General features: G+C 50.8%; 1 protein-coding gene across 7 annotated transcripts; it reads right to left on the reverse strand.

Annotated features, from left to right (window-relative positions):
- Positions 1-7,892: 7,892 nt before the first annotated feature.
- Cercam (cerebral endothelial cell adhesion molecule) lies at positions 7,893-21,050 on the reverse strand. Of its 7 annotated transcripts, XM_076845361.2 has the most exons (16): positions 20,887-21,050; positions 18,960-19,106; positions 18,667-18,811; positions 18,329-18,417; positions 16,024-16,134; positions 15,751-15,868; positions 15,019-15,153; positions 14,678-14,882; positions 12,979-13,098; positions 12,588-12,664; positions 12,398-12,504; positions 11,323-11,455; positions 9,773-9,900; positions 9,421-9,624; positions 8,633-8,885; positions 7,893-8,413 (listed from the first exon to the last, which is right to left on the reverse strand). In XM_076845361.2, exons 3-15 carry the CDS (start codon positions 18,706-18,708, stop codon positions 8,633-8,635), a joined length of 1,722 nt encoding a protein of 573 aa, XP_076701476.2. In that variant the 5' UTR covers positions 18,709-18,811; positions 18,960-19,106; positions 20,887-21,050; the 3' UTR covers positions 7,893-8,413. The 7 variants fall into 7 exon arrangements, with proteins under 7 accessions (XP_076701476.2, XP_076701475.2, XP_076701479.1 ...); XM_076845360.2 differs by lacking the exon at positions 20,887-21,050 and having other exon boundaries at positions 18,960-19,520; XM_076845364.2 differs by lacking the exons at positions 18,667-18,811; positions 18,960-19,106; positions 20,887-21,050 and adding an exon at positions 17,181-17,394 and having other exon boundaries at positions 18,329-18,364.
- Between the last annotated feature and the right edge of the window lie 1,444 nt (positions 21,051-22,494).

The following is a 22,494-nucleotide window of genomic DNA, read 5'->3' on the forward strand; positions in this document are numbered from 1 at the left end:
ATGGACACAACACAATGCCTTTATTTTTATGTGGTGCTGAGGATGGAACCTGGGTCCCACCTGTGCTAGATGAGCGCTCTACTGCTGAGCCATAATCCCAGCCCCACAAGCCCAGCTCCACATGTTCTTAAAAAGGCATATCTTTCTAGGTAGAAAAACATTCAAAGATTAAAAACTTGTTGAAAAAAATAATCCATGATGGACTGGTTGAAAAACAGGGGTTAGGAAACTCAAGTTCATGTAACTTTCTTTACTGTGTTTGGGCATGAAGGTAGGAGAAAGATGTAGGTATGAATGCAAAGATTGTAGGTTTTGGATGGAGGGTACAAGGGTGTATTTTATATTACTCTTTGCAGTGCTAGGGATGGAATCTAGGGCTTTGCTCATGCTAGGCAAGTGTACTACCACTGAGCTACTTCCCAATATCTCAAAAATATTAACACTGATTATTTTATTTTCCTATTTCTATTTTTCTAAATTTACACAATGAACAGGGACTTCTCTCACTAGTTATAAATAGCCACAAGTGGGGCTGGGGATGTGGCTCAAGCGGTAGCGCGCCTGCCTGGCATGCGTGCGGCCCGGGTTTGATCCTCAACACCACATACAAACAAAGATGTTGTGTCCGCTGAAAACTAAAAAATAAATATTAAAAAAATTCTCTCTCTCTCTCTCTCTCACACTCTATTAAAAAAAAAATCTTAAAGACATAGCCACAAGTGGGGGCTTATGGCTCAGTGGTAGAATGCTTGCCTAGCATGTGCAAGGCACTGGGTTCGATTCTCAGCACCCCATATAAATAAATGAATAAAATAAAGATCCATCAACATCTTTAAAAAAAAAAAAGAAAGTAAAGAAAAGAAAATAGCCCTAGGTGAAGAAGGAGGTGTTGGCTCCAGCACTAGGCCCCAGCCTGCAGGACTCTCTGCAGGGAGATGCCAGAGTCTTCTGGGCTCAGGGTCCAGACTTTTCCTTTGCCCAAGGGCCTGATTACCTGTTGTTTCCATCCAGGACAACTGTTCCAAGGCCTTGATGCAATTGTACCAGCACTGCCCCTGGGAATAAGGATCCTGCTACAAAACATCAGGTTTTTTTCTTTCAGATGTCTTGAGAGATTGCAAGTTTGGGGAGGAGCTAGGAGAGAAAATTCTCCCAGGCCCCATCAAGACTTGCTTGTCTTGGATTCTCTGAACTCACTGATCCTGAGCCTCTGAAACTAGAAGAACACTGTATTCAGTGCTGGTACTATGTTCTACAATCAGTGGTTCTCAAAGTGGACCAATAGCATAAGTATCACCAGGGAACTTGTTAGAAATACAAATTCTCTGATTCCAGACCAACTGAATGAGAAACTCTGGAAGTGAGGACCAACAAGTCATCTAACAAGTTTTCTAGGGAATTCAACTTGAGAAACAGTTTCTAGACCATTAGGGAGGGATCTTGGAAGGCAAGTCTAGTCATGCTCCTTCTTTATATATATATATATATATATATATATATATATATATATATATATATATGTATATATATATGTTGTAGCAGGACACAATACCTTTATTTTATTTATTTTTATGTGGTGCTGAGGATCAAACCCAGGGCCTTGCACCTGCTAGGCAAGCCCTCCATTGCTGAGCCACAACCCCAGCCCATGCTCCTTCTTTTTCATAGAGGGGGAAACTGAGATTCTTCGAATAGAAGGACCTGGCACAGATCAGATATAATTAAGTCATGGATCTGGTAATGGAAGCTAGATCATCATTTCCAGAGGGGCTTCTCTTTCTTCTGGCACAACTGACCTTCCAAGTCCATCTTGGATTTACTCTGTTATTGTCTAAAGTGTCACCTGGGGGCTTGCACCCAATGATGGAGCACTCCCTCTGTGCCAGGCACCATGCCCACCTGCAATAGCTCCATGAATCCCCACTATATCCTTAGAGTTGGCATGAGTACTCACCCCACTTTACAGAACAGAAAACTGAGGCTGGATAAAGGTCAGGTCACTTGCCTAAGGTCACAGAACAGACAGGGCAAGACAAGATTCAGATCATCTTTCTCTGCCCCCATGATCCATGCTGTGGTTAGCAAAACCACACCAAGCTTTGCAGAAACTATCCATTTCCAGGGAGGACCCTTTCCAGCATCTACAATTTGGTAGAGAAACAAGGAGACAAAATTTCCCTGGCAAAACAGTTAATACCCAAAATCTATTATCATTTACTTATTAGAAAGCCTTTTGACTCTTGGTTGGCACACAGTTGTACTGACTTTGGGGGTAGGGAGAACAGGGCAAATTAGAAGCACTCAGGGGGAAGATGACAGCCCTTAGAGCACATATTGAAAAACAGAATACATACACAGCAACTAGGTAGTTAAGACGGAATTGGGCTGAGCATGGTGGCCTGCACCTTAATCCCAGCAACTGGGGAGGTTGAGACAGGAGGATTCAAGTTTGAGGTCAGCCTGGGAAACTTAGCAAAGACCCTGTTTCAATATTAAAATAAGTGTTGGGGATGTGGTTCAGTGGTAAAGCACTTGCCTAGTATGTGTGAGGCCCTGGGTTGAGTCCCCAGCACTACCAAAAAATAAATTTGAAAAAATTAAAAATAAAAAGTCCTGGGAATGCACCTCAGGGGTAGAACACCTCTGGGTTCAAACCTCAGTATTGAAAAAAAAAATTCCATCAAATTAAAATTATATTTTAAGATTTGAACAACTCTTTTTCTTCACTAATTGATAAATTGAAAATTTACAAGTGGATTTTTAATTGAATGTCAACTTCTCCATGTCAGAATTTCAAAATAAGGCTAAAGCACTAATTTGCAGAACATTCATGCGTGGTTAAAGCTGTCAAGATGCAGATGGACATGGTGGCTCACACTTGTAATATCAGCAATCCAAAAGGCTGAGGCAGGAGGATCACAAGTTCAAACTTAGCAAGACCCTGTCTCAATTTTAAAAGGACTGGGATGTTTTTCAGGGGAAGAGCACTTTAAGGTTCAATCCCTAGTACTGAAAAAATAAAAGGACAGGTGAGCTATTAACAGATAGGGCTATCAGGACTTTGGGAAAATGAATCTGTGGAACCATTTGGAGGATATGGCGCACAGCAGTCTCCTCCTCCATGGACCAGCTTCACTTGGGGTTGCAGGGGCTGCCTTGGGGCTCATGGGACCAGAACCTTTCCAGCAAGAGGTTCAAGGTCCTCTGTCCAGGATAGGCAGTGGTGATCCCTGCAGGTCTGCTTAAGTAGACATCCAGGGTGTGAAATACCACCTTGGCCATGCCAGCTCATCAGTACCACATGCTCACTGCCCACAGGAACATGGATGTGACCTCAGACCCTGCTTCATGCAGGCCAACTCAGGCCCTGAGGATGAGTCTAGTTGCCTGAGGAAAATCCTACCCTCTGCCTGCGATCATCAACAGTTAATTCAGAAATGAGCATGTGACTCAACTTGGGCCAATGTGGGGAGGTACGCCAGGGTTCTTTCCGGGAGAGCCACTAGAAGTAAACTTCTTCTTTCCACTGGATGTATTTCTGGTCCAGGATAGAACACTGGCAATGGCAGCAGCCATTTTGCCACCAGCCTGAGAATAGGCCAATACATGGGCCCAAAAGATAAAAAAGAAGCAGAGATTAAACCAAACTCAAAGTTCACTTCACTTATGGACACTTAGTTAGGTTAGACAATACATGTTGCGTTAGACAGCCTTCTATTGCTATAACAAAGTACCTGAGATAATCAACTTAAAAAGCTGGGTTTGTAGCTCAGTGGTAGGGCACTTGTCTGGTATATGCAAGGTCCTAGTTTCCATCCTTAGCATTATCAAGAAAAAAAATGGAGAGAATATTTTGACTCAGGGTTTCAGAGGTCTCATTCCACGATCATATTGGTCTTGTTGCTTTGGGTGTGTGGTGAGACAGTTTCTCATGGCAGCAGTGCTTTAGCAAAATTGGTCATCTCATGGCCAAACTATGAAAGGGAGAGACAGGAAGGGGCTGGGCTCCCAATATCTTCTTCAAGGGCATGCCCCCAATGACAAGAAAACCTCCCACTAGGCTCCATCTCTTTTTTTAAATTTTTATTTATTTATTTATTTTTAAAGCTTTTTTTTTTTTTTTTGGTATACCTTTATTTTATTCATTTATTTGTATGTGGTGCTGAGGATCAAACCCAGGGTCTCACATGTACAAGGCGAACATTCTACCACTGAGCCACAACCCCAGCCCCTATTTATTTATTTTTTGGTAGTGAAGATGGACAGAATGCCATCATTTTATTTATTTATTTTTATGTGGTGCTAAGGATGGAACCCAGTGCTTCACACATGCTAGACAAGTGTTCTGCCACTGAGCTATAGCCCCAGCCCCTAGGCTTCATCTCTTAAAGGTTCTACCACCTCACAATAGTGCTACAGGGTAGGAAACATGTCTTTAATCTATGGATCTTTGGGGGAAAATTATGCACATGTCCTTATTGGTTAAACCAGTTCAAGTTGTGCTTCTTGGTCCTCTGCGGCAGAAATCATCATCACTCATGGCTCTGGGACAATCCCCCAGACAACCAAATGATAAAATAACAATCACCATGCATTACTTCCCACTGAAAGGCAGCATGTCCCCATTTTCACACTGGAAAATGAAAGTTCAGAGAAGCTACATAACATCCCAAGGTCACACAGGTCACATGAGATGGTAGAACTTTAACCATGTAGACTCCCACTCTAGAGTTTAGTTTTGTTTGTGGTGCTGGGGATGAAACTCAGGGCCTTGCTCATGCTAGGTGAGTGCTCTACCACTGAGCTACATCCCCAGCCCCAGAATCTATGTTCTTTATCCTGGCAACTTCAGAGACAGGGAAGAAGCAAAATAACTTTAAAAATGATTAAGGAACTTAGAAAGCTCAGTGGTTTTTGGTCACTTAGTAAAGGGACAGATGGTCCTTATACCTCAGTAGACAAAGAGCACCAGGGTACTTACAATATTGAGTTTACAAGAGAGTATGCTACTTACTATTGCAGATATGAAGGAGCAGATTTTTTAGAAAAACCATCATCTAAATAGGTTTTTTAGTGGAGATTGAACCCAGGGGCACCACTGAGCTGTATTCCCAGCCCTTTTTATTTGAGACAGTCTAAGTTGTTTAGAGCTTCACTAATTTGCTGAGGATGTCCTTGAACTTGCAATCCTCCTGCCTCAATCTCCTAAATCACTGGGATTACAGGCGTGTGCCACCATATCCAGCTAAATAGGTTTTAAAAGATTTCCATCCAGGTATGGTAGTGTATTCCTGTAATCCCAGAAGCCAGGGAGGCTGAAACAGGAGGATCACAAATTCAAAGCTAGCCTCAGCAATTTAGTGAAGCCCTAAGTAACTTAGGGAAACCAAGTCTCAAAATAAAACATAAAGGGCTGGGGATGTGGCTCAAGTGGTAGCGCGCTCGCCTGGCATGCGTGCGGCCCGGGTTCAATTCTCAGCACCACGTACAAACAAAGATGTTGTGTCCGCCGATAACTAAAAAATAAATATTTAAAAAATTCTTTCTCTCTCTCTCTCTCTTTAAAAATAAAAAATAAAAAAATAAATAAAACATAAAAAGGGCTAAGGATTAAAAAAAAAAAAGTGGCAGGGAAGCTAGGGATGTGGCTTAGTAATTAAGTTCCCCTAGTACAAAAAAGGAAAAAAAAAAATTCAAACAGGAGCCAGGCGCAGTGGTACATGCCTGGTACTTGGGAGGCTGTTAGGAAGATCCCTAATCCCTCATATATATGGGATTACATAGTATATGACCTGTCAAATTCATCTTTTTTTTTTTTGGTACGAGAATTGAACCCAGGGTTGCTCAACTACTGAGTCACACCCCAAGCCCTTTTTTATACTTTATTTAAGAATCTGAGGTACTCGGGAGGCTGTTAAGAAGATCACAAGTTGAGGTGGCTTGGGTGTGGTGGCTCAGTGGTAGAGCATTTGCCTAGCATGTGTGAGGTACTGGGTTCAATTCTCAGCACTGCACATAAATAAATGAATAAAATAAAGGCTTGAAAAAAAAAAAAAAGAAGAGAGAACTACTACTTGACATCTCCACCTAGATCTCCAATTTAGGCACCTGAGCTTTTGATCCGTCCCCAACCAGTCCCATCCGTGTGCTTTCTCATTTCAGTCAATGGAAATTCCATTCTTTAGTCCAATCCCCAAGGTCACCCTCAGCAGTTCCCTCCTCTTGGAACTCTGTTGCTCTACCCCCTAGCACCTCCATGGCTACCACCTGGTCTGAGGCACCTTGAGTCTCACCTGAATTATTACACCTGGTTCCTCATGGGTCCCCCTGGTTCCACTCTGGACCCACCCACAGTCCCCTCTCAGGCCGGCAGCCTGGGTGCTGGGGTGAAACTGTGTCAGACATGCTGATCTAAGTTAGTTAGGTCAGGCGGCTTCTCTTTCCTCAACTCCAATGGCTCCATCTCAAAGTAAAGCCAACCTGGCATCAAGGCCCTGCCTGTTCTGACCTTGGCTCCTCTTCCCATTGTGCTCCAGCCACAATGGCCTCTTCCTTGTCTTTCAGGCTGCAGTCCTGCCCTGCTCAGGACCTTTGCAGACCTGTCCCCTGGCCTGCTCTGCCTTCCTTCAGACCTCCACGTGGCTTGCCTGTTCACTTACCTATTCGCTCCTCCTTCTCCTCTGTAGCACCAAGAGCCTCTAATTAATTTCCTTATTGGTTTGTCTGTCCCTCTTGCTGGGATGGCAGCTCCAGGAGGTCTGGGGTGTTTTGTCTGTTTTTGTTTTAAGGTGCTGGGACTGAACCCAGGGCCTTGCGCAAGCAAGTGCTCTACCACAGAGCTGCCCCCCGCCACCCCCCAGTCCATTTTTGAAGTGTCTTTTACTGCTATAGCCCCCAGTGCCTGGTCCTGGCTCACTGAATGAAGGGAACACCAGAAGAAGGGACTTGTCCAAGGTCATAACCATTCAGGATTAATGACTTTCCTTTTGGGAAGAAATAAAGCACCAAGCCCCCAGCTCTGGCCGAAAGCCCTTCTCACAGTCATGCCAAGTCCTTGATCCCCACCACAGGACAGAACCCAGGGACAGTCCAACCATAGAGGTGTCTGCTAGACTTTGCCGGGACAGGGGTGCTCACATCACCCAGTGGGTCTGCCATGGAGAGGGGTAAGGAAGGGGCTTCTCTGAAGAAGGGAGCCTGAAGACACCAGGCGTTGATTCTGTCCTGGTAGAGGCCAAGGCAGCTAGCCACCGAAGGCAAAGGGACTCCTCCCTCAACTGCAGGCATGGGAGACAGGCCCAGCCCCAGCCCTATGCTTATGCAGATGGGAGGGAAGGAATACACATTTTCCAAGCAGTTGCTGGGGGTGACCCTGCATAGGGGCAGGTTCCAAATGCCCTGCCCTCCATTCCTTGTTTCAAACCCTGGGAGCAGAGGGCACCCTGGGCCAGATGGTCCAGGGCCTAGAATCTGGCGCCCTCTGGTGGCACCACTGGTTAGGGCCAGAGGTGAAACTTGGACCTCCTCTGAGCTCCAAAGATAGGAGAGGGAGCAGCTGGAATCAGCAGCTCCGGGTCTGGCCTGGGCCTACCTTGACCAACAGCAAGGCAAGGACGGTGATGATATCAGTGACCACCACAACGGCTCCATCAGGTGAGCACTCGCTGCCCAGCATTTTACACCACCCAGCCCACAAGCTTCTTCCTTCCCATCCTCAGTCCACTGGGGATGGGAGAAAGGCCAAGAAGGGGTGGCCCTTGCCCAAGAACACACAACAAGGAGGTGATGCCAGCCTAGCCTGACTTCTCCTCTGGCTGCCCTCCCCTCTGTTCCTCATCTCTAGATAGGGAAAGCCTCCCTCCCAGGCCAGTAGAGACGCAGAGGCTTGGCCATTTGTTAAAAAGTATAAAGTGCAAATACATCTGGCTTTTATTGAGGTTACTCTGTGCTTAACACCAGGTCTGCAGGGCTCTACCTCCCACTTCCATCTCCCTGAACTTCCCATTGCCAGGAAAGAAGGTGCTGGTGAGACCCAGGCGTTGAGCAGGGGAGACTGTTGATGTGGAGGTAGAAGGGACAGAAGAGACCAGTGGCTGAGTCCTTAGGGAGGGAGGGATCCAGGAGTCGGCCCAACATGAAACTGAGAGCTGAGGAGCCCCCTCTGTCCCTCTACCTGGGGCTATGAACCAGGCCCAGCAGGGTCAGGAGTCTTTGAATCCTACCCTTTTGCTAAGTGACCTCTGGGAAACGGGATCCATTTCTGAGTGGTTTCTCCCAACCTAGACTGGTCCAGAGGCAGAGTGGCCAAGTCTAAGGCGACAGCCAGATCTCTCTGGCTTTGTGGCTTCTGGGCGCAGCTCCTGCCAGCAATATCCTCTGCTCCTATGCACTCCTTTGGAGTCACTGTTTGGACCTGAATGGACAGAGGTGGAAGAAGCAGGAACAGAAAAACAGAAAGAACTGGAGTCAGATGCAATCTGAGAGAGACAAACACCAACAGGTACAGAGAATAGCCAGAACAAGAGTGAGTCAAAGACACAATGAGACAAAGACAAAGCCAGTGATAGAACAAGAGAAGATGGCCGAGGAGGTGGAAACAGGTCCAGACTCAGCCCAGTAAGCAGGGCCTCACCTAGAGCTCATCCCGGGGCTGGGGATGGAGGCTGTGCCCACTGCTGCCAGCCAGATCCAGGACAGGGCCACGCAGGGTCTTTTGAGAGCCAGTCCAGCTGATGAGGCGGCCGCTGTCATCATCCCAAGGAGAGGATGTCTCTGTGTCACTGAGCCACTCAGCATCCCCTGCATAGTGGGTGGGGGCAGCAAGCAGGGGCTGGGCAGAGAAGGCCTGCAGGTCCCTTGGCCAGAAGTGTGCCTTGTACTGCTCACTGTGAAACAGGAAGACAGTTCAGGTGGGACAAGGTGGGCCCCTGATCCCAGACCCCATACCAGCCAGGAGCCTGGTGCCTCCCCTCCCCTCACTGCCCTCCCCACTGGTCTTTACAACAGCCCTGAGAAGCAGGACTTCTATTATTTCCATTTTCCATATAAGGAAACTGAGGCTCATAACGGGGAAGCCATTTGATTAAAACCATGAGGGTGGGGGCCTGGGTTGTGGCTCAGTAATAGAGCGCTTGCCTAGTATGCATGAGGCACTGGGTTTGATCTCTGGCACCGCATAAAAATAGAAACAAACAAAATAAATGTATTGTGTCTACCTACAACTAAAAAAAACAAAAACAAAAACAAAAAAAACACGAGGGCAGCAAGGCATTCACATGCAGCTGGGTCTGACCACTGGTCACTCTTGGGTGACCTGGGCCTGATCAGGCTCCACCTCCCCAGCTGCCTAGCGAGGGAACTTATTGAGACAGGCTCCTGGATGGGACCCCCCTGCCCTGCCCAGCCCCAGCAGAGCCTCACTTGGGGTGCTGGTCAAACATGATGGGCAGGAACTCATCCACAGGCAGCATGCGGTGTAGAGGCTGGGAGGCCAGCAGCTTGCGGGCGCCTGCCAGGCTCAGAGTGTATGCCAGTGTCCAATAGGAGTACCCTGCCACCACCAGGCCTGGTAGCCCCTCCACAGCTACCTCCTCCTCAGGGTTCACCTGCTTTCGGCCAAGGTAGCTGCAAGTGAATCAAGGGCCCCAGAAGCCACTGTAGGTCCTGGGGTGTCAAGTCCCCTCTCAGCCAGGTTCAGGGGTGGGAAGTGGCCAGGACTCCAAGCAGGAAGTAGCCAGCCCTCTCCCTTCCCCCTGGGGTGCAGGCTGCCTACATGAGGTCCCACGGAAGCTTCCGGGCCTCCACCTCCTCCATCAGCTGCTTCAGTCGCCCCCGGAAGTTGCTCTGAAAGCGCACGTCGTCCTCAAATACCAGCACCTGGGCCAAACCCCTGGCCACTACCTGTGGTACATGGTGGGGATAGGGAGATGGCTCTGCAGATTTGAGCTACCCACTTCCCATCTGCCTTCCTTAGCCACATCCCAAGGCTTAGTGACTCCCAAGCCCACCGGGGCTGCTACTGCCTAGGAAATGAAATTGGGGCCCTCCCCAAGATCCCCAGCCTAGTTTGCCAAAAAGAAGTATTTGGCAATCACCACCCTTGCTGTGGTCACTGAGCTCTGCTCTATCCCTGGGACTAGTGCTACCATTCACCTCCAGGGATACCTAGGAGGCAGGAACGTGACCCCCTATGACAGGAGGGAGGTGAGACTACCCAGCCAAGGGCGCACAGCAGACCTGCAACTGCTGGGCTCCAGGACTTGGCTCATCTCTTCAGCCTCCTGAGCTTCTGGAAGGACGCTGGGCTGGGTGGGGGTGAGGAGAGACCCCAGCCCCCAACATTGCAAAGAAAAAAATACTTTCTATAACTTTGGAAATGTGAAAAGAACATGGAATCAGCTCAGTAAATGATGAACCATGTCATCCTTCAATTTGCTCAGATGGTAAAAATCAACCATAAATGTAAACATGAGGTCACACACATACATACATACATATTGTGGCTATAGAAGAAAATAAAACAAGAAGTTGGGTGCCATGGTGCACACCTTAAATGCTAGCTACTCATGAGGTTGAGGCAGGAGGATTGAAAGTTTGCCTCAGCAAGTTAGTGAGACTCTGACTCAAAAATAAAGAAGAAAGAATAAAAAGGTCTGGGACGTAGCTCAGTGGTAGAGTGCCCTGGGTTCAATTCCCAGCACTATAAAATCAAAACAAATGAAAATAAAAACAAGGACTGAATCTGCACACCATTGCTGGAGATTGGAGGGCCCAGCCCCCTGGCCCCTGGCTGAGGCCTCTGGGCCAAGGGATGAGCAAGGCCGCCTCAGGCTTCCTGTCTCTGTTCCTGAAAAGCCCTTGCTTTCTCTGTGCCTTTGCCACAGTTTCACTCTGCCTGCCCCTCCACGGTGAGGCCCACATGGTGATCTGGGCAGCAGACAGGGCCACTGCACTGTGGGGACAGCCTGCGCTTCTCTCCCCTGCGAGTTTGGTTCTTTCTTGAGTTCTGAGCCCATATCTGGTCCCTGAGCCCCAGGCAGATCCCCCTTTGGCAGGAAGGAGACAGATGTGCCTTCTTCCTGTTCTGTGTGTTCCTCCACAGAATATCTGCTAGCACCCAGCAGATGGTCAGTAGAGACCGTGGAGTGAACCAGGGCACCCTCTGTGGACACAGAGAAGGCCTAGAGATGCTGGCTAGGCTTTGTGGATGCATTCGTTCACTCATTTACCTGCATACCTGAGTGCTGGGAAAACAGTCATGCCTAGGACAAGCCAGCCCCTGATGTCCCTGAAGGGCGTGGCCCAGAAGGCAGGTATTCTCACCTCTTTCCAGATGGAGTAGTGGCTGAGGAAGCAGCCCACCTCACCCTTGGTCAGTGTGCGACCCGAGTAGGGGTCCTGGTAGCCAGGAAGCAGGTCCACGCCAAGGCTCCTGAGGATACTGCTATTGAGCATCCTGCAGGACACAGGTGTAATGGAATGACAGGTGCCAGCCAGAGACTCCTCCAGAGGGCCTCACCAGCAGATGTTGGTAACAGTCACACCAGAGTCTAGTTCAAAGGAGGTTTAAGCCCTGTAATTCCTTTTTGTGGTCTAAAGCCGTCAGTGACTGGAGGGAACCAGCGTCACCTCAGGAGGTCCTGAGCTCCACAGAGGGGGCTGCCTGGGGGGAAGCCCCCCAAGGTGAACATGGGCACCATGGTAGCAACTTCCCGGGCAGATGACCAAGCAAAGGATGGACATCCTACAGGCAAAAGCACTGGGGGTGGGCTGGGCACATGGCTCAATGCTAAAGCATTGTCCTAGTATGCACAAGAGCCTGCGTTCCATCCGAGCACTGAAGGGAAAGAAAGAGAGGGAGGGCTCAAACTGTGATGGGCATACGGGCCACAAGGCCCAGCTGGCTGGAGAAACCTGGCCTTGACATTCCCCAAGGAATATGGCTGGGCTGCACCCACCCCACCCATCAGGGACCTAAGTCCAGGATGGAGAGGAGTGGTATCAAGGACACTTGACCCTTTACAGCACTAAGAGGTGTTGAGCTCTGGTTAAATCTTCACTGGACCCTCTCAAAACAGGAAGAGCCAGGCAGGATTATTTGCCATTTACAGAACAGGGCAGAGAGATGGGGGCAACTTGCCCAAGGTCACAGAGCTGGAAAGTGGCAGTGCAGAACCCAGGTCTGGAGCCTTAGCCACTCTACCTCCTCCCTCTAGTGGGCTGAGGGAGGGTGTCCTGTCCTGCATCTGTCTGCCCTGGAATTCCCTAAAACCTATTCTTCAGGCCCTATTTGGATGCTTCCTGGAACAGGCAACTAATTCAACTCTTCTGCTTTACCCACTCCCAGGAGCTCAGAGATTAAGCTGTCCCCTTGGACCCCATCCACAGGAAGCCTCACCTGCCATCCACAGCATCCACTACCCGCCCAGAGATCTCCATCTCCCAGAGCGAGCTCAGCATGCGCTCTCGGCGGTTGGGCCTGCGGGCCAGGCTGATGACAAAGACCTGGAGGAGACAGAGGGGTGGGGCCAGGGGGAGGGGAGAGACCACCACCCCCTGTCCCCAGTTCCACAGGTTGGGAGATATACCTCATCAAAACCCATTTTGCTGGGCCTCTTCGGAGGTCGAGATACGTGAGCTGAGGCCTGCATGGGAGGCCCATCCACTGCAAAGGGAAGCACACCCTAATCATGAGCCTCACCAACTTCCGGGGACAGCCAGCCTGCAGTCCTCGCCCCCAGCCATTCCTGCCCCCTCAGCAGAAGACTGGGCAGAAAAGGCTGGGATGACAGATCTGCCCGCCCCATAGCAGACAGGAAGAAAGGCCCACAGAAGAGGCTTGCTCAGCATCATGGAACAAGTTAGGGAAAGGCTAGAACCCCAAGCCCAACGGACTTGAGTCTAGGGCCTAGGAAAGGGGCAGCAAGGGGAGGCAGGGGACCAGCCAGCAGGTGGGCCGGGCAGGTTCTCAGCCCTCACCCAATGCTTCTAAGATCAGGTGGATGAAGTTGACCTTCTCATCCTCCAGGGTCTGGTGGGACTTCACCCCCACGTTCATGTATCCATAACGTTGCTCATTGCACACATGGACGGAGACCCCTGTAGAGAGAGGCCAAGGAGTGCCAGAGCTGGGCTAGGGCTTGCAGGACCCAGCAGAGGCCCCCGGCGCAGTACCTGCCAGGAACCCAGTGTGTGAGTCTTCTCTGGGACTCAGCTCCCCACCTGTGGGACACACAACAGCAGATGGTGGCTTACTGAACAGACCTGTCTAGGACACCTGTAGGGCACTGGGGCTGTGGTGTTGAGCTAGACATATGGGGTGCCTGCCCTCAGGGAGTCAGGTGAGGAAGGAACAGGACCCTAGCTGAGGGATGGCAGCAACTCCTGTGGCTACACCCCTGAACTCCCAACTCTCCCCACCCCCACTGCCCCTTCACACTGTCTTCTACCTGAGAGCCACAGAGACCTATTTTCCCCTTCAATATCTGTCACCTTCAAGCTGGGGATGTAGCCCAATGGTAGAGTACTTGCCTGGCATGTACAAGGCCCAAGGTTCAGTTCCAGGATCACATACACAAAACTGTCACCTTTATCAATTATTAAGGCACTCAGTGTCTGTTTTAAAGCTAACCCATGCCCAGCACTGCACACAGACCCTGATCAGAGCAAGGGCACAACAGCACATGTATAAGCCTGAGTGATGGAGATAAAACCACTTTCCGCCAGATTCCTTCACATGCTGACCAATTAATAGTGGCTGCTCATCGAAGTAGTAGTAGCAACGAGAAACTAACAGAGCCAGGTGCAGTGGCGCATGCCTGGCATCCCAGCAACTCGGGAGGCTGAGGCAGGAGGATCACAAGTTTGAAGCAAGCCTCAACAACTTAGAGAGGCCCTAAGCAACTTGGCAAGACCCCATCTCAAAAAACAAAAAGGGCTGGGGATGCTGGGGACGTGACTCAGTGGTACAGCCCCTCAGGGTTGCCCCAGTGTCCAGAACTTTACACACGAGCCCTTTTTATTTTACTTTGTGACAGGTCCTCACTAAGTTGCTAAGGCTGGCCTCCATCTTGTGACCCTCCTGACTCAGCCTCCTGAGTTGCTGGGATGATAGGCATGCACCACGCGTGTCTGCCTGCTCAGATTTTAGATCACAGACCAGAAGTTCACTCCCTCCAGGAAGACTTCCTTGACCAGGAAGCTCTAGTCTAACCCTCCAGAGTACCTATGATCACGAGTTCACAGACTAGAGATGTAGCGCAGTAACAGAGCGCTTGCCTAGCATACATGAGGCCCTGGGCTCGAGCCCCAGCACCACACACGCACAGCTCCCCTTCCTGTCGTGGTTGTGATTGAACACTGATTCGTGTGATCTTTTGATTGACTGAACTGGAAGCTCCGGGAGGGCAAGGACTGCCTGAATCTACTCACCACTCTTTCCCCACTGCCTCAAACATGGCAAGTGCTCCATAAATATCTGCTTAGTGAAGGAATACATGAAAGTGCCACAACGGTGGCAGCCAGAAAGGCAGTAGACTCAAGAAATGCTCTGACCCAAAGGCCAGACAGGAGTTGACAAGAAGAAATGCAGAGCAGGCAAGGGCATGCCAGGCAGAGGAGCAGCATGTGCAAACGCTCAGAGGCCTCCAAGAAATGCTCAAGGAGGGCTAGTCCTCACCAGCGGCCTGACAGGCATAGGCGAAGACGATGATGTCATCGAAGGGCCAAGTGTAGTTGGGATGAGGTGGGTAGAAGGCGAACTGAGATGTCCCCTCAGCCCGCAAGGACAGCAGGAAGGTAGAGTGGACCATGGGGACCCGGAAGCAGCCCCGGCGCTGACGGTTCTTGGTGGGGAAATATTCAGCTGTGCGGCGGTAGTAGCCCTGGGGAAGGGGGATGCTCTCAGCTATGAGCTACTCCCCTGCCTCAGCCCACAGACCCCAGGGCCTCCAGGCTCTCTGCTCTTCATGCCCCTCCTCCCAGGACCTCAGCCTCCTGACATCCCAGCCCCACCCTCACCTGGGGGGTGATCCCACACCAGAAGTTGGAGTAGTAGGTCTGGGAGTCCAGCATTGGGGCCACCACTGGCAGCCCCTTCTCCACCAAAAGCCTCAACGTCTGGTTGTTGGTCAGAATGTTGTCTGTGTCTGCAAACTTTGGCAAGGGGGATGTCAGAGGTCCAAGGCCTGTCTGGGCAGCAGACCCCCCAAGGAGCTCATGAAGCAGGAATCCCTCCAGATTGCCAGAGACCCGGAACAGCTGCTAGGATCCAGTGGGTGTTTCCTTATAGAGTCCTAACCAATAAACCCAATAGATGTGTTTCTGAACCAGGATCTAGTCTAGGGCTCCGGCTTAGAGACCAGACCCAGAGAGCAGAACAGAGTAGTTTATCTAGAAACCTTATCTGAGACCTGGAGTGGATCCAAAGACTGACTCTGAGCTCTAATGCAGGGATCCAGGCTCAGTTTATACTCTGGACACTTACCTAGGAATCTAGGCTCAGTAAATATTTTAGGATCTGTCTCTGGGATCCTGGTTTACTACCCAGTCTGAGATCAAACACAGGATTCCAGCTCAACATCTGATCTGTCTCTGAAAGATTAGCTTGATGGGGCTGGGGATAGAGCTCAGTTGGTAGAGTGCTTGCTTCACATGCACAAGGTCCTGGGTTCAGCCTGATGTTCAAGTCACATCAAGACTTATATCAGGGATAGACACCACAGAAGCCCAATCCAAGCCAGGATTCTTTACCAGGACATAGTCAGCCCCCCAATTCCTGGCAAAAGTCAGGGCTTCCTGCTTCAATTCCATCAGAAACTGGTGCCTTTCTTTGGTCCAGTGCTTGGGACCCTCTTCACTTGGGTAGGACCTAAGGGAGTAAAGAGATGAGCTGTTCCCATGGGTAGTTACCATGCCTCTCCCTCTTTGCAGTGCAGCCCTTTCCTGAAGGCTCCCTCTTCTTGTCTCTGGGATGCGATGCGACTGTTTCCCATCTTCCCCAGTATCCATCCCTCAGATCACAACCTGGACTCCTCCTCAGGCCTCCAGAACACAGCTGCATAGTCACTGCCCACAGCTGCCAGCCACTCTTGCAGCATCTCTGTGGTGTTGTCCATATTGTGATCTGTGGCACACCTGGGGACAGAGGAGGAAAAGGTGAGGGAGCGCAATTACAGAAGGCAATCTTGATTCAGGTGCACCCACACCTTTGAGGCTGGCCTCTCATGGGAGCAGCGAAGAAGTGTGTTAGAATAGAAGGAATGAAACCAGGACAGCCAAGTCCCTATCGTCAGTCTGTGACTTGCTGTGTGACCTCAAACAAGTTCTGTCCCTCTTTAGGCTTTGCGTCCTCCCTCTTTAACTTTAAGCTGCCGTGCCTATGTCATAACCAAAGTCACAAATAAGTGGGGTTTTTTTTAATTCATTTATTTGGCTGGGGATTGAGCCCCGGGGGTATTCAGTCACTGAACTACATCCCCACACCTTTTTATTTTGAGACAGGGTCTCACTAAGTTGTGGAGGTAGGCCTTGAACTTGTGATTCTCCTGCCTCAGCCTCCCTCTGGAGCTGCTGGGAGTGTATTTTTAAGAATGGTTTTAAGGTTCCACATTCCCTAGTTATCTTCCTTCTTTGCCTTGTGACCACTAGCCAGGCCCTTTTCCTCTCTGAATCAGAATTAGACAAAAAAGCTGCTACTTTCCTCTACCCACAGGTTGTAATGAGGACTAAACCATGCCCTGAGTGTCCCTGAGAAATGCTGATGGGCCAAAGCTCTGCTGCCATGGAGCACAGCCTCCCATCTCCTGGGGAAGGGGCTCTCATACCCAGAAGTGGTGGACTTAGCCAAGAGCCAAGCTTTTAGACGATGCTGCCCCTTTAAGCCAATTCCCTAGAAGTGAAGACTAACTACGTGTCATGTCTTATGGGGTGGGAACTAACTCACTCCCAGACTGTGACTGTGGGCCGCCTTTGCAGGCCATGACTCCACCCCAGACCAACTTTGGTTTGCTGTGAGGGGTACTTTGTCATTTCTCTCAGTTTATCCCTGACCTCAGTTTGGGACTCCTCCCTGTCTGGTCTTTAGACTGGGGGCTGTGGCCTCTGATCCCAGTGCTGCCCTATGGGGATGTCAGAGGGAGGCTCCCAGGAGGGGGATGCTGCCCTTGGCTGGCAGGACTTACCTACCCCTCTACCCAGATAGGCTGGAGGGAGCCAGCCTGACTCTCCACACAGTATAGGGCCCAGGGCTGACTCAACCCCATCTGCTCCCCAGGAACCTCCAGCTTGGCTGGTCTCTGCCACATTAGGTTCCAGGGGACTCCAGAGGTTCTTGCCAACTCCACCACAAGTCAAGCGACAACTGATCCCACTGGGGTTCAGCTTAGGCTCTGTGGGCTGGGACAAGAAGGGATGGACCAAAATTACCCAGAGGAGGCCCCAAGAGGAGGAGCAGGGGGCCAGAAGCAGGGATGGGTTGACCTATGGCCTCAGAGGCCTGTCCTGTCCCCCAAAATGATGGAGGTCCTAGGCGGGATGCTCAGAAACTTGGGGGGCGAATCGCGAGGCTTGGGGCTTGGTGCCTAGCGATGCCTGCGCCGGGGTCTCTCACCAGAGGGCCACCCTGGCCCGGGGGTAGTCCAGCCGCTCCAACGCGCCCAGGTAGTGGGGCAGTGAGTGCTCGGCATTTCGAGCCAGGATGGCAAGCACCACGGTGGGCAGCGGTGTCTCCGCGATGCCCGCAGCCTGGAGCCGCAGCCCCAGCAGGAGCAGCAGTCCCAGCAGCCGGGCGGCGAGCATAACGCCCATGGCGGGCGCTCGGCGGCTGCAGCAGCTTCGCCCCCGGAGCGGAGGGGAGGGGAGGGGCCTGGGGCGCGGGAGGGGCCCCCTGCAAAGTGGGCGCCGGTTCCAGCGTGCGCGCTGGTGCTTCAGTCTGCGCTCCGCCCTGGCACCAGGAGGCCGAGGCTGGAGGCCAGGTCGCAGCCCGTCAACAGTCCCTCCCAGAGCGGCCAAAGGGGCCAGGGAGGATCCGGGGTGACTGCATTGGAGCGGCCCGGTGACGGAGAACGCCCGTTCCCTGAGCGCTCAACCCCTGGAACCAGGACTTCCCTGAATGCCAGTTCCCTGGCGGTCCGGCAGACGCACGGACCTCAGCTGCACCCACGCTGCGGGACCCACTGGGCCTGGCATTCCCGGGGCGCCTCGGCTCCCGCTCCTCCTCCGCCCCGGGCGCCCTCTGGCGGGCCCAGGAGCGAACTCGCAGAAGCGCGAGGAGACGTGAGGGCGGGAGAGGAAGCCTCTGCTCTAGGGGCGGGGTCGGAGTTCCCCTGACCTGGGTGCGCCTTCCCGCAGCGTTCTGCGCCTGGCATCCCCGCATGTCCAGTCCTCGCCGTGGTCGCCGGCACCAGCACTGCTTCGGCTCTTTAAGAGAGCAAAAGTCCACTCAGACTGAGTCTAGTATAGGGCACTACAGAACCCTTAATGGTGACCCAGCCCCGTTCCAAAGCAGGAGATACAGCCTCCCTGGGGCAGAGCCAGATCCTAGGACCCTGCTGGGATGGAAGGTAGTCTCCAGTCTCCTCTGGGAGAGGGACAGGAGCCTCAAGGCTCCTGAGCGGCAAAACCGGCTGATGCGAGCTGGGGGATGTAGCTTAGTAGAGGAGTACTTACTTGCCTGGAGCGCGGGAAGTTCTGAGTTTGATGGGGGGCCATCCAGCTGATGAGTTTCCTTCAAAGAATGAATGCACCTGAAGCTCTTGGCGTGAAGTCCGACTCTCAGGGGGAGTTCCGAAAAGCTCGGAAGTGGAAGGAAGAGCTGGAGAAAAGAGGTCCCCTTTATTCACCCTCCCTATTCCCATATGAACACTCTTAGCCTCTTTCCAGGGTCAGGAAGGGGAATTGGACTGGTGCATGCTATCCCCATGGGCAGGGGCTGGGTGGGACCATGCAAAGAATGGGCTTACCTAAGGATGAGCGTGTTGGTGGTGGGGAGCATGTTGAACTCTGGCATCCTGGTCCAAGGCCTGGCTCCAAAGGCTCCAGTTACAGCATCCAGTGTTACAGCTTCCAGTGTTTCAAATTCCAGCTGGGCCATTTCCAGGCCAGTGGCCCTAAAGTGAGAAGGGCTAGAGAAGGGATCTAAGTCCCATGAAAGCATCTTGGGTCCCCTCTCTTATATGGTAGCCTCTGGCTGGAAGGCACTCCAGGTCCCAGGATTCCCTTTTTAAAGTCAAACAATGTCCCTGTCACTTCCCCACCCTAGACCCTCTGCCCATCCCTATAGGTCCAGGGGGTGATATAGTCTGAATGTTCCTGAACCCAAACACTCATGTTAAAACCTAGTGACTGACATCTTTTGTATTAAAAGTCTTCAGGGGGCTGGGGATGTGGCTCAAGCGGTAGGGTGCTCGCCTGGCATGCGTGCGGCCTGGGTTCAATCCTCAGCACCACATACAGACAAAGATGTTGTGTCCGTCAAATACTAAAAAATAAATATTAAAATTCTCTCTCACTCTTAAAAAAAAAAAAAAAAAAAGGCTTCAGGACCAGGTATGGTGGCACATGCCTATAAACCCAGCAACTTGCCAGGTTAAGGCAGGAGAAAGGCAAATTCAAGGCTGGCCTCAGCAATTTAGCAAGACCCTGTCTAAAAAGGTGGGGAGGGAGGGCTGGAGAGTAGCATGGGGTAGAGCACCCTGGGTTTTGTCCCCATTACTGCAAATTTAAAAAAATAAAGAAAAAGAGAGGTAACCTTTGAAAGATGATTAGATCATGAGGGTTTTCTCCTTAAAAAAGAGACCTGAGCAGGGTGTGGTGGCGCCCACCTGTAATCCCAGCAGCTCAGGAGGCTGAGACAGGAGGATCATAAGTTCAAAGCTAGCCTTAGCAACAGCAAGGCGCTTAGCAATTCAGTGAGACCCTGTCTCTAATAGAATACAAAATGGGGCTGGGGATGGGGCTCAGTAACTGAGTTCAATTTCTGGTACCGGAGAGAGAGAGAGAGAGAGAGAGAGACTGAGAGATTGAGTCCTAAAACCCAGCATGTGTTAGGCCCTGCCAAAAAAAATTTTTGTTTTAATAAAATTTTTTTCAAAAGAGAGAGGCCTGAAAAAGGTTGTTCCCCACTCCTACCAAAAGAGTACATGACTAAAAGGCACCACTCTGAGGAACAGAACCTCACCAGACACCAAATCTGCTGGCACCTTGACCTTGAACTTCCCAGCCTCTAGAACTGTGAGCAATAAATTCCTGTTTATAAATTACCCAGTCTAGAGCTGGGGATGCCTAAAGCCCACAGTGTCCTAGATTTAATCCCCAGCACTGCAAAAATAAATAAATAATGCATTTTGTTATAACAGCCCAAATGAACTAAGATGGGGGCTTCCAGATTCTTCCCTGGCATGGAGTCCTCTCCTCCCACCCAGTGCACTGACCTTTCTATTTCTTCCCTTCTTACCTTTCCGGTGCCCAGTCACCAGTTATCACTGACTTCTGACCCATAGGATTTTCCTGTCACCTCTGTCTGGAAAAACCCTATAGCCATCTTGCTGAAGGCCAGGTTGGAGCCACTGCAAGTTGCTGATCTCCACCCTCAGCTGGGCTCTCACTCATGCCAGCAGCCCTGTTTCCTGTGCTCCCTGCCCACTCCCCTCAGTGGCATTTCAAATGCCCCCAGTCTTCCAAGGTCCCCACTCTATGGCCAATTCACAGTTTCCAGAACCATCCAGGGATCTCCCCCTGCCACTTTTTGGAGAAAATAGAAGTCATTGCCTGGGAACTCTCATTCCCAGCCCCCTGGCATCCAAGCTGGATTCTGCTTTCCTTGCCTGTTACAAAGGAAGAGGCTCCCTTTCTCAACCACCTGGGCTTCATGCCATCCCCTTGCCCTACCTGTATTGCCAACCTCCCTCTCTTCTGGATCCTTCCTTCCAAATTCCAAAGGACTTGAATCCTTTCCAACTTCAAATAAGAAAACACTAAGGCATCTGCGAGGCTCCCAGCAGCAGCACTGTTGCTCTCCCTCCAAACTTCTTGACAGAGAAATCTGCACTCCACTTCTGGTTTCACTTCTGTTCACTGCTTGACCCAAGCCAAGGCTGCTGGAGTCCAGCGTCCTCCAGCCACTCCCCCAGTGGACACTTCCTCTTCATATGTCATCCAAGAGGGTGCAGCCTCCCTTTGTGGCTGACTGCACGGACCACTCCCTTTTTCTGGAACCCTAAACTGTACAACTTTCCACCTGGACCCAACTCACTCGACCAACCAACACAGAACCCCAGTCTTTCCCAAAACCTGCTCTTTCCTCCCTACCTCCAGGGAACAGCACGTCTGTCCACGGAGTCCCTGGAGGTTGAGACTTGGACTCTGACTCCCCCATTCAGCCCTGGCCAGGCTGCTCCTCAATGTCTCCTGCACATGTGGCCACGTCCTTCCTTCTGCATCACCACCTACCTGGCTCAGGGCACTGACATCATTCACGGGCACGGCACCTCCCAGCACCCCAGGACCACCACCAAGCTTTCTTCATAGAAAGCATTCTGCACTCAGCAGCCCATTCTAAAATGCCCACTGTTCCCACTGCCCTCCACATGGAGCTCCAATTCTTCAGGGAGTAATAAGGCCAAGTGTCCTGCCTTCTACTTCTCCAGCTCCTCTGATTTCTGACCCTGCCCAACTTCTACCCCAGTCAAATTGAACAATTTACAGTTTACAGAACGCTCCACACTTTGGACCTTCCTATATCCCTTTTCTGTTGTTGTTTTCTAGGTCCTTCTGTATGGACTGGCCTTTCCCTTCCAGGGTGACTCCTGCACTAAGGCCCTGCAGTCTCAGCTGCACTTCCTTCCTCTGGAAAGCCTTCCTTGCTGCGATGTCTGGGGGGCATACCCCTACATAGCCTCCTACTCCATCCACTCAGCAGATATTTACTGAGCATGTGCTGAGTGCACAGAGAACTCGAGGTCCTGTGGGTTCTGAGGTGCAAAAGACAGACATAAGGGGCTGGAGTTGTGGCTCAGTGGTAAGAGCACTTGCCTAACATGTGTGAGGCCCTGGGTTTGATTCTCAGCATCGCATGTAAATAAATGAATAAAATACAGGTCCATAACATCTAAAAAAATTTAAAAAAAAAAGACAGACTTCTCTGCTGTTAGGATGTTCATGAGGGTAGATAAACAGGAGACAGACAAACCCATAAATAAATAAGTTCAAGGAATGGTAGGTAGTATAAACAAATTAGAACAACTGAATAAGAACAGAGAGTAGCTGGAAGTGAGACAACACCCAGAAAGATCTGGAAGACATTTTGGAGTATAAGGAGGAGTGGATCAAAGGAAGATCTGAAGAAAAGTGTTCCATATGGAGGGAGAGGTGGTGCAAAAGTCCTGAGGTGGAGCAGGCAAGAAAGCCAGTGTGGCTGGAGCAAGGTAGCAGGGCAATGTGGGAAAATGGGAGATCCAGTGGGTGGACTTAGCCTGGCTACCCAGGGCCTTGAAACCA

This window comes from Callospermophilus lateralis, chromosome 2 (genome assembly GCF_048772815.1).
Source record: "Callospermophilus lateralis isolate mCalLat2 chromosome 2, mCalLat2.hap1, whole genome shotgun sequence".
In the NCBI taxonomy this organism is placed as follows: Eukaryota; Metazoa; Chordata; class Mammalia; order Rodentia; family Sciuridae; genus Callospermophilus; species Callospermophilus lateralis.